This window comes from Lontra canadensis, unplaced genomic scaffold (assembly GCF_010015895.1).
Source record: "Lontra canadensis isolate GAN:19392208 unplaced genomic scaffold, GSC_riverotter_1.0 scaffold43, whole genome shotgun sequence".
NCBI classification, from domain to species: domain Eukaryota; kingdom Metazoa; phylum Chordata; class Mammalia; order Carnivora; family Mustelidae; genus Lontra; species Lontra canadensis.
In genome coordinates, this window is record NW_022631037.1 from 9,571,079 (window position 1) to 9,583,289 (window position 12,211).

Genomic DNA, 12,211 nt, shown 5'->3' on the forward strand with positions numbered 1-12,211 from the left:
CCAGAGACACATACATGCACGCTTAGCACCTGCTAAGACTTCTCACCTTGATTTGTTCAAACAACACCAACGATTTCAATAGACTAATAATTCCTTAGCTCACCGACCATTAGTGGGGCTAGGGGAGAGAGTAGGATACACCAAAGATCTCAACTCATCATCACTCCAGATAAACTGAGCACATCCTGTGAGGCTCTGGATGGCAACATATCACCCCAAAGCTCAAAACGTCTGCCCCCGAACACACAGAAGCCACATCCATGCTATTGTAGCAAGTGCCAACAGCGAAATGTGTAAATGAGATGACGGTGGCTCTCATCTCCTCGAGGACTTAGCCTGGCACCAACAACAAGAAACGATGAGAGCCTGACTCAAATTCCCAACTCTCATCAAGGGTATATAAACATTAAAAGACAAGATGCAGGTTCAGTGGCGTAACTGTCTGGAGAACAAAGAGCACATTAATCTATCTTAGAGATTAGAACTGGGGATTCTTTGCTCTGCCCCTAGGAGAGTGTAAAAATGATCTAGAGGCATTAAAAAGTAGTTAAGATTTCAACTCCGACTTCCATCATTTTCTCTAGAATGATAAATTCCTGTAAATCTTTACACTCTTAGGAACTGAAAATCATATGCAGAATAAGCACATATAAGGCTTGGTGTCCACATCTGAAATAAACAATGATGTAGCTCAAGTTAAACACAAAGTATGGTAAACAGCTTATAGAGAGCCTTGCCTTGGCACACACACGGTCCAATGCTGCCCTCTAGCACTTCTCGAGAGGAGTAACACTAACAAGTCCACTGGTTTCAGGATTGAAATTTTTAGCACCAATATTTACTATGAAGTTGTTGCCAAGAAGAGGGGATAGGGGAGGGCCTCTACAATTACACAAATAGCCCACCTTAACAGAAAATGTCCTTTCAGAAAGATCCTGTCATTCCATAACACACCATCTAGGGCTGCTCTAGGTCATCGCCAGCGGACCTGGAAAGGCCTTGAAGATGCAGAAGATGCCCTTCCCTGAGCTGTTTGTTTGAATATAGGTAACTGGGATCCATCACTTCTTTGGGCAGAATCAGAGCCATTCTTTGTCACTGGAAAAACTTCCTCCTCTAACTTGACTTTCTCAGGTGTTCGCAAGGAGGTGGGGTGAAGGTTTGTAGCCCTACTTGATACTTTTCACAACTAATACTCCTTAAATACATGGTCTAGTATCAGTTTAAAGCAAGGTTATACTACAGCCGAATTGTGCAACCAAACTGCCAACCCCAGAACCTAAATTAAATGGAACATTTAAATTGATGTACTAAATATTTCCAGGAAATCAGTAGGACACATGTGCCAGGATTTCATGGGACCCCTCTCCAACAAACACCAATGACAACCATTTGAAGTAAAACGCCCAGGGACACCTGGGTGGCTCAGTTGGTTGGGCGGCTGCCTTCAGCTCAGGTCATGATCCCAGCGTCCTGGGATCGAGTCCCACATCGGGCTTCCTGCTCAGCAGGGAGCCTGCTTCTCCCTCTGCCTCTGCCTGACACTCTGCACTCTGTCTGCCTGTGCTCACTCTCTCTGACAAATAAATAAAATCTTTAAAAACAAAAAAAAAAAACAAAAAAAAAAAAAACGCCCAGAAGAGTCTTCTCATTTCCATTATCACCATTTCAAGAAAACCTAGAAGTTCAAAATTCATTCCATGCAGTCTTCTCACTGCTCTCACATGAAGCCAAATGACCTTACTAGCTCAACAGAGGTTGTTAGCTGATACCCTGAAATACCCTGAAACATGGAGAGCTCTCTGCTGGGAAAGGGGGAAATAGCAATTAGGGTAAAACAGAAGAATATCTGTCTGTATTATTTCTGGCTACAGACAGGTGTTTCCAATCTCTCATGTTCAGTCTGAAAAGAAATGCATCCAAGACAGTGTGTTTGTGTGTAGGAGGGAAGGAAAGAACATACATTTATTTTCAAACAAAAGTTGCTATTTGTTTATAAGACACCTCTGTTGACTTAAATAAGCACGGCTGGCTCGATACATCATTATACATATGTTATCACACATTCAGAAAACTTCTGAGAAGATCTATTGAGACAGGTTTCTCTTGTGGCTCAACTGGATCTGAGAAAAGAACAGAAGAAATTACACACTTGATTTACGGCTGCTGGTCACCCACAAATGTACGGCTGGCTGTGTAACTGGGGAGGCAGGACAGCTAGGCTGCTTTCCCCTCTTGGCTAATGTGGTTTGGCTCAACAATTAACCCTGTATCGCTCCGAGTCTCCTCAATCTGTAGAAAATGTTTACGAATTTCAGAAAAGAGACAAATAGGCCAACTGCAAAGCTCAACCTCAGAACTACCACATCTCCGAGTCAAAGATCAAGCCACGGAAAGGGAAGCATATCCCACTGTTTTAAATATTGGGCAGCAATACTAATGACCAGCCATTAACTAGCTCTGTGACAAGCTACCATTAACTAGCCACGGGGCAGGCTACTTTTAATCTCTCAAGAAACATACAAAATAAGGGGTTTTGAGCTCATGGAAGCTATAATTATATCTTAAGATGTATCTCTTGTGATTATGTCTATCCTTTGTGGATTAAATGTTCAGTAATAACAATTCTGATGACCATTACTGAACACCATATTAGAGATCAGACCTCAGAAAAACAGATCCAGACTGTTGTGATTTGGAATAAAAATGCCCAAGGAAGGTTCAGGTCCAACTGGGCTCTTCCTGATCTACTTCCACCCTACTCCCCTACCCGAAGATACAGCAACCCAGCGGCAAAGAAACAAAGACCAGACAATGTGGTCCCTCTGCCAAATGACAGCAACAGGTGTGAACCCTAAAACCTGAAGAATCAATAAAAAAGGATTTTCTTACTTCAAATATTCTCTTCAGAATTCTGAGTAATGGTGCAACCTGAAAAAGTAAAAGACAAATTATCTAAGTAACTTTGAAATGATTACCCAGAGTACTGTCAATGAAAATGATGTTAGGAAGATTTTGGGAGGAAAAAAATGTAATCATAATCATTCTCACGGGGCAGCTAGATTAAGACTTCTCAACCTGACATCCTGAAGGATCCTAAAGCTAATTCCTCAGATTTCAGTAAAAGCATTAAGCTTACTGCAAAGCATCAAATGGACTGTATGAAATACCTGCTCAGTCATACCCAGCAGACGTGTCAGTCCAAGCCACCTGCTAGAAATAGTCTCACGAGACAGCAATGCTTTCAAGAAAACTCTAATGGCCTCTGGTGCTTAAACTTAGAGGAAAGAAGATTCAATTATAATAAAACCAAAGCTTTGGGAGAGAATTTCTAGGCATAGTAGGAACCTGAATTCTTTTTATAAAACCTGAACTGAAAGAATCACTCCAAAAATGATTGGGACTGAGAATGATGGGATATATCAATTTCCCAGTGTATCCCATTTTCCTTTCAAAGTAGAACTTGAGACCCTATTACTGTTTGCTATATCCTCTCTTCACAATTATCCCCTCAAAACCAATTTATAATCCTCCTTTTCTTCACACCAGATTTCAGTATTTTGAAAGCAGGCCTTCTCTGATACAAACATAAACACAGGGTCCTACGCAGCATTCACCACCAACACAAGGGAGCAAGGACAAGTGCTCTGAGTGAAGTCACAGGCTCCCAGCTCGTCAGCTCGCCGGGAAGAGCCGCCTTGTCACCTATTTCTTCTAGCAACCGTGCAACTAGGGTTTGTTTGTTCCTGCTTTATAGCCAAGCATGCTGAGTGCAGAAAAGAACTTGGGCAGAGCATAACTTTTAGACATCTCTGTGGCTGACACCCTTATTTACAGCCTACAGCTGGCAGGGAAGCAGGGAAAGCAGCGCCTCTTTCCGAAAACAAATAAACAAAAAATCACTTAAATCTAGTGGAGTAAATAGTGAATTGTCAAATCAGCAAAGGTTAATCTAAACAGAAATCACCAACAAAGTGGCAATATTTTTAAAGTGGCTACTCTTCCTCAAACTGACATTCTCAAAACACAGCTAACCACTCCCAAATAAATTTTTTTTAAAGATTTTAATCATTTATTTGACAGAGATCACAAGTAGACAGAGAGGCAAGCACAGAGAGAGAGAAGTGGAAGCAGGATCCCTGCTGAGCAGAAAGCCCAATGCAGGGCTCGATCCCAGGACTCTGGGATCATGACCAGAGCCGAAAACAGAGGTTTTAACCCACTGAGCCACCCAGGTGCCCCCACCAAATAAGTAAATTTTTTTTAAAAATTAATAAATAAATCTCCAGGTGAACTTTTCTGCTAGTCACATTTTATAGTAAAAAAATGCATTTCAGGGGCACCTTGGTGGCTCAGTGGGTTAAGCCTCTCCCTTCAGCTCAGGTCATGATCTCAGGGTCCTGGGAGTGAGTCCCACATCGGGCTCTCTGCTCGGCAGGGAGCCTGTTTCTTCCTTTTTCTCTCTCTCTGCCTACTTGTGATCTCTCTCTGTCCAATAAATAAATAAAATCTTAAAAAAAAAAAGAAAAAAGAAAAAAGAAAAACATTTCAGGGGCGCGTGGGTGGCTCAGTCAGTTAAGCACCTGCCTTTGGCTCAGGCCATGATCCCAGGGTCCTGGGATCAAGTTCCGAATTGGGGTCCCTTCTCCCTCTCCCATTCCCCCTGCTTGTGTTCCCTCTCTCACTGTCTCTTTGTCTGCCAAATAAATAAATAAAATCTTTGAATAAATAAATAAACACAATTTGTTAGATAATGAAGACAGTCCACTTAAACATGCTACAATTAATAATTTATCTGATTATTAATTAAATAATTAAAGTAGCTGATCAGTAAGCTATAGAATTAATAAACTACATGTGAACGCAGAACTGGGAATGTAACAGCAGTATCTCTTCATATTTTCAGGAGGTGACAGGTATTTCTGATGATTAAACATAAATAATACGCACCTATAGAGCAGGGCCTTGCCCTTTTCATTCCCCAAGGCAAAATACCCACTTCTGGGAGAAAAATCCATGGTATGAACAAGAGAAACAGTCTTCTTTTTAATGACTGGGAAGTTTGAAAATACTGTACAGGAGGGAAGGTGAACCTGTAGGAAAAAACACAAAGCTTTAAAAATCACAACTGTGAACTCATCTTTCTTAAATTTTAGGCTTCATCTATATTTCTGCTGGAACAAAAAGTTCATTTTAATTGCAGTACACACGATGTACAATTATCTCAAAGAACCAAAGTGTCCTGAAATTAAAATTGGCTTTTCCATGTGCTATTGAAAGAGAGGGAAAGGAGGGAAGAGAAGAAAGTATCTCCTTGATCCTTCTAATCTAGCATCTAGCATGGTGTTCTACGAGACTCCGGTGTTTGCTAAGTGAATTAAAAAAAAGAACACACTCAAGTAAAAAGTCAACAGCGGTACCCATTAATGTTCTAACTTAACAACCACAGTGAACAATACTAAAATTTGGTCACAGGACACAGACACTTTAATTATAAAGAGTCTTATTTTACATAACTGAGGCCCAGGAAAGGCCTACCTTACTATTCCAATAGCATATGATTTCCTTTCTACAATTTTCCTTTCCAACCTCTGTTATGTATTCTTTGCCTTTTCCAATCTCCTCTGAAGGACAAACTCATGAGAAAACCTGGTTCATCGAGTGCAACTGTGTTCTGATTTAAACAGAGCCAAAAGCTGACTTCTGGGCCAGGCCTAGACAAGAGAAGGCACAGTCTCTTTCTCCAAGACAGTCTAGTTCTGGGGAAAAGAAGCCCGAGCCCCAGCCCAAGGCTGACACAAGCTTTCATCCGATTTGTGGATAAACCAAATCCCGGCACAAAAACAGTCACCTGAAGGAGACTGGAAGGTCAACAACTCTAGCTTTCAAATACCCTCCACGTCTTCTAAAAAACACAGCCCCTGGGGCGCCTGGATGGCTCAGTGGGTTAAGCCTCTGCCTTGGGCTCAGGTCATGATCCCAGGGTCCTAGGATCGAGCCCCACATCCGGCTCTCTGCTCGGCGGGGAGCCTGCTTCCTCCTCTCTCTCTGCCTGCCTCTCTGCCTACTTGTGATCTCTGCCTGTCAAATAAATAAATAAAAATCTTTAAAACAAAACAGAACAAAACAAACAAACAAAAAGCACAGCCCCTTCGTGTTCCGGCGCGCACGGACAGCTATCACGCAGCTGTTCACCCTGGTGGTCTGTCACCCGCCACACTTTAAGATGAGGCTTTAAGACATCCAACCAAGGTGATTTTCACAGACCAACCCTGGGTAAAGCCCAGTGATATACACACCTAGTAAACAGGTTTGGATGACTCATTAGGCCCTCCCCCTTCTGGAAGAGACCTACTGAGCCTTTCCTCAAGAAAGTACAGCGCACAGGGAATCTCCAAGCCATCTCGACTCTTCTCGACTGTCCCAGAAAGCAGGTTCTTCCTGCATGGCACGGCATCAAGGCAGAGGCATCAGTACTAATGAGAACTGTCTAGACCCATTAAAGCCACGGAGTTGGCAGTACCTAGACTTGATCTTCACTTTTTTTTTTTTTTTTTAAGATTTTACTTATTTGACAGAGAGATCACAAGTAGGCAGAGAGGCAGGCAGAGAGAGAGGAGAGGGGGAAGCAGGCTCCCCGCTGAGCAGAGAGCCCGATGCGGGGCTCGATCCCAGGACCCTGAGATCATGACCTGAGCAGAGGCAGAGGCTTAACCCACTGAGCCACTCAGGCACCCTTGATCTTCACTTTTAAACTTCTTAAAAACCACTCTCTATAAAGGTTCCTTGAAAATTTCATTAAAAAAAAAAGAAGTACTTAATAAAGCAGAGTAGTTATTTTAGGAAAGAAGCCACAATATAAATATTGCAGAATTTATTTACACTTAGTTTGGCAATGTGGAAATTATATGAATTTGGTAAGTGGTTGGCTTCTCAATTGTGTTTTGCTTAGGCTAGCGGAAATTTGCATCCTCCAACCATGTGCCAACTTTGAACAGGTGATCCGACAATCAGGAAATCACCATTTCCTACAAGTGCCAACAAGAGGACTGTCCTATGTCCAACTTTTGCTTCCTCCCTATATGTCACCTGGTACTTGTACACTATGCCCCAGATATTTGCTCCTTAACTTTGCTGGCGTGACTTTGAAGTCTTGGAAGCCGCTTTTCTGACTCTTCCAAAACAAAACAAACCAGAACCACCTTTCCACTTGAACGACTTCCTCAAGATAATTATATTAAACCACGCCCTTTATTTTCTAAACTAAATTAGAAAAAACAGTCTCCTAATTTGGATTCATGTAACTTCAAACTTGGGTCAACTGCTTATTACAACTAGGGAGCTCAATGTGAGGCAAAAATTGGGGCAAAAAACACATTTCAATTTTTTAAAGCCCATTTTTACCAGAAGGTCATGGTGTTATTTTTGTAGCCAAATGAACAGAAGAGAGTATCAGAAATACTGTGGTAAATATACACACTTAATAAAGTATGTGATATAAATGGTGTCTCCTCACAACTTACACAACTGTACACAGCAGCCCCAACTTCACACAACAGGCCAGTGTGCTCCTTCTGATGGAGGAGAAACCCCACCTCATCAACAACTTATTTTTACATTTTACCTCCTCTAGATTTGAATATCAAAAGCAAAAACATGTTTACAATGGTCTCCCAAGAGACCCAGCTGTATCTATTTCTGAAGTTCCCCAGTGGAGTCTCCCCCTGAATCAGCACTTCTTCCCTCAGACAAACTCCCACCCACCTGCTGAGAGGAAATTCTCTTTATGGCCCTTGTATTAAAAGCTATTATTGAACTGTTAATTAAACAAAAACCCACGGGCTCCTCGGTGGCTCATCGATTAAAAGGCCAACTCCTAATTTCAGGTCAGGTCATGATACCAGGGTTGTGGGATCGAGTCTCTCCCTCCCTCTGCCCGTACCCTCCACCCCTGCCCTGTGCTTATGCGCGCTCTCTAAAATAAATAAATCTTTAAAAGAAAGGGGAAAAAAACATAAAAACCTAACTTCTTTACCTCAGAAAGTTCCCTTTCCCTCCAACACCGTATCTGTCATTACATTTAAGGGCCCAGGTATCAAAATTCAACAAGTAAAAAGCTCACTCATCCTTATTTAATGGGTAAGAAGTTCCACAACTTCCTACTACATCAAAGACTGTAGATGCAGTAACAATTTAACTTCTGTGTCTCTTACTGGTGCAACGGCTCGGATTTACATTCACTGCTTTGTGCTGGGATAACAGAGCTGTTTGGATCATTCTGAGAGACTGCATTTAATGACACTGAGGCTGTTTCACTGAGGCATTCTGAGCCTGCCATGCCTGGCCTCTTTCCATTAGATATTACGGTTGACTACCATTTAAAAAATGGGATTTGGCTGTTACTAATGAATTCCTTGTGTGACTTTGCCACAGTAAAAAAACCATAAATGCTGCCGTGATCACTGAACCACCGAGGCAGAACTAACTACTACGTGTCTCGCAAGATGTATTATGTCAACAGGAGGTGGAGCCCATGGTTTTCTAAAACAATTTACTACCATTAAAATGATAAAAGGTTAATGTGTGCTAGTCCACTACTCCCATTAGAGGAATGGGGATTTTAAAACTGACTTGAATGAGAACCTTCTCATTCATCAAAGGACTCATTCAGCACAAAGGCAATGAAACACAGTACTGTACTTCCCACTCTTTCCAACAGAATCCTTCTTCCCTCCAAGAAAAGCTTCTGGAGAATGCCAACGGACACCACGGACAACAGCGAAGCTGCTCGGTGTGCTACAGGTAGGACCTCACCTCCTCCTTTGTGCCACCTGCCACTGAAGTTCTGTACACCTTCTGGGAGCACAGGAATTCAGCTGGGAAACCACGGATGTCCCAGGAAGAATGGAGAACCTAGAAGCACATGCCCTTTACTGGCTGTTGACCCTGGGTGAGTTCATCCTCGGAGGACTGTCACTTGGCACACAATTTTTTTGAAGACCTCTTTGTGAATCCTTGTGAACTATACACTATCACACGAAGCTAATAAAGTATGCAAGACCCTCCGGCAAGCGAACGAGATAAAGGTTAGAGTGTCTGTAGGGTGCTTACAGTCTGGCGGCATACGTGTAATACCGCCACAGGCAGTACCACCATTCAGAGCTCTGGGCCACGCGGGTACCTGGTGTCTGCGGCAAAGAACGGTTCAATAACGAAGAAACCAGTTCTGCCTACAGCATAGGAAGCTTCAGAGATGCAGGGACGTGTCAGCTGGGCTCTGAGGCTGGGCAGAAAGGAGTTCAGACAGACCTGAGGCTGCTATCCTCAGAGAGGCCTAGCTGCAAGGGTGGCCCTTCGATCACGTCTGGCAACTTAACTGGGAAACAGTTCTCTGCACTGATGCGACACTTTCCCTAACGGATAAGGAGGCTCACCAGGCCTGAAGGATTTGTACAACGTGGTTTCCGCTGAACCCCTGCCTTTACTTCAGGGAGCCCAGAATTTTGGTGCATGTGAGGCGGAGGGTAGCTCCATGACCAACCGCCAATAAAGACCTTGAGCACAGCCCCTAATGAGGGGCTGCCAGACAGAACACACTCCACCCACGTGGTCACAACTTGCTGGAGGAATGAGACATGGCCTTTGTGACTCCACTAGGAGGGGTCCCTTGGAAGCCGGTGCCTGGTCTCCTCCAGACTTTGCCCCCTGTGCCTTCCCTTGGCTGACTCTACTGCGCATGCTTTCCCTGGAGTGACTCTCAGCCACGAATGAGACCACACACTGAATCCTGTTGAGTCCTAGGAAATCAACAAACCTGGGGGAGGTCCTGGGGACCACTGGCAGGGAGGCAAACGCACAAGTACGAGCTAGCCATTTAAAGTGTAATCTGCTTACAGAGTCTGCCTTCAAGCTCAATTTATGTTCAAAATCTAAGAACTGCCTCCCCTCCTCCATTATGACAGCAGGCCTTAAAAAAGGCAGGGATTAGGAAAGAAAACTGTAGAAAAATAAAGTGCTTGCCGTAAACAAATTCCTTAAGGCAAATTTGGGGGCTACTGTGCATCACCACTTCTACAACCACACCCCCAAAAGCCCCAATACTTGTAATTTCTACATCAAAAGAAGCTACTCTTTTTAAAATAATCCAACACTCTTTCCTATTATCTTTCCATGTTTTCAACTTAGTTCTAAGATTTTGGGGGGAGGAAGGAAGCTACTACATATCCTTCAGTACATTTCAAATTTTTTTTTTTTAAATTAGGCTCCACACTAGGTGTGGAGCCTAAGGATTATAAATGATTTGATTTTTTTAAAGATAAAGGTATATTACCAATCTGACTGCTTCTTTCATTTCTTCTGAAGCAACTGCCAAGATTTCTGTAGTGGGATTGAAGCTCAGAGAAGTAACACCTGTAACCAAGTTCATTATAGCTTTTATCGGCTTTGGATTTGTTTCTTGGAGACAAGAATCTTGATTGTATATGTTTACCACTCCACAATTAGAACTGCGGAAAGAAAAGGGAATACAACCAATTAAAAAAAAGAACCAAATGGCTTTCGCAACCTAAATGAAGAGACTGAACCCCACACACTGGTATCTGCAGAACTCATAGCATGTTGTGTTACAAAGGGACCATGGCTGTAGGCCTTAACCTAGGGCAAAAAGCCAGACACATTCTACCAGTTCTACCACAGTCTTGCTAAACTCTTGTTAACTCCAATGGCTTTTCAACTGTGAGCTAGAGAATCCAAGAAAGCCTAGATTCTCCATTGTTTATTCCTTCAATAAATATTTACTGAATGTCAACTTTATGCCAGGCACTAGATGCAAAGGTGAACAAGACTGAGACCACGCCTGCCACTCCCACGGTGTTTATGGCCAACCAAACATTTGAAAATGAGAATGAGAGCCGTCCTTTCCCTATTTGAGTTCTTCTTCTCTCTTTTTATTCTATCATATTTGGGAGAACTGCTAAAACGGTGTCGCGCAGCATCTGTAACACGTATCTTAGTTCCGCTCTCCTGGGAATATCCAGAGTCAAGAATTACAGAAGCGACCACGCACTCTGTTTACTGAAATGTTTACAGCAACGAATTACATCCAGTGCTCATAAAAAGTAAATCCTGATGACCTGCCCATTAACACAATCATTCACAGAGAGGAACTTTCAGTAAATGTTCAGACGACCTCCTGTTATGGGTACCATTTATAAGGAACAGGGACCAGGTACTTGTAACTCAAATACTTAGATCAAACTTCATTAGCAAATGCAACACAAACCTGAAAGATGCAAGAGCTAAAGCCTCAAAGTGACAAGGGTGACACACGGACCTTCCACTAAATGTGCTCTCACTCCCACTCAAACATCCTCATTTATTCTCTCGGTACATACTGCCTGCTTACAATGAGCCAGACACACTGCATTAACGAGACCAACTCAGGTCACACACAGCGTTCTACACCTGAATGACAGCCAACCACACAAACGAGATGTGAGTGCTTCGGAGTCCTCCAACTACTTACAGAGACATTTTCTCATTTGATTCTCAGAACCCTTTAAGAGGAGGTAACCATAAGCACTCGGGAGACAAAACAAATATCCTTGGTTTATTTAATTTTGTTATGGACTGAGTATCTGTGCCCCACTAAAATTCCTATGATGAAATTTAAGCACCACCCCCTTATTAGGAGGTAGGGCCTCCAGGAGAAGGCCTCTCCTCTAGGAGGAGATTAAGCTCATGACGGTGGAGCCCTTATAAAAGTGACCCCAGAGACTCTCTCCCTCTTTCCACGTGAGGACACAAGAAGTCAATGGTCTGTAACCTGGGAGAGGGTCTCCACGGAACCCAGTTGTGCTGGTACCCTGACCTTAGTCTCCAGAAGGAAGAGAAATAAATTTCTGTTGTTTATAAGCTACCTAGTCTATGGGTATTCATTATAGCAACCTGAAAGGACAAAGACAAATTTCCTCTTTTCCTTATTTGTATTTTTGACTTGGATCAAAATATCTACTGGTTGTATTTATACCAAATCTCTTCTCTTGCTAAACACTGATTTATGGCTAAATCCATCTTAACTAAGGACAAAAAGTTATAATCCATATGGCTCTCTTCTAAACGTCAATTTTTTTTTAAAGATTTTATTTATTTCTTTGAGAGACAGTGAGAGAGAGAGCACAAGCAGGGTGATGGGCAGAGGGAGAAGCAGGCT

At 42.7% G+C, this 12,211-nt stretch overlaps 1 protein-coding gene across 2 annotated transcripts in view; it reads right to left on the reverse strand.

Annotated features, from left to right (window-relative positions):
- Positions 1-1,932: 1,932 nt before the first annotated feature.
- The window catches only part of UTP18 (UTP18 small subunit processome component), a 42,557-nt gene continuing 32,278 nt past the window's right edge, over positions 1,933-12,211 (reverse strand). Inside the window, exons 11-14 of one of the 2 annotated variants that reach the window (XM_032872037.1) lie at positions 10,331-10,505; positions 4,951-5,093; positions 2,893-2,931; positions 1,933-2,123 (exon numbers count right to left, since the gene is read on the reverse strand). In XM_032872037.1, the coding sequence (XP_032727928.1) occupies positions 2,907-2,931; positions 4,951-5,093; positions 10,331-10,505 (343 nt within the window). In that variant the 3' untranslated portion in view covers positions 1,933-2,123; positions 2,893-2,906. Of the gene's footprint in view, positions 2,132-2,885; positions 2,932-4,950; positions 5,094-10,330; positions 10,506-12,211 lie in introns of both variants that reach the window. The other variant, XM_032872038.1, reaches the window with a different exon arrangement.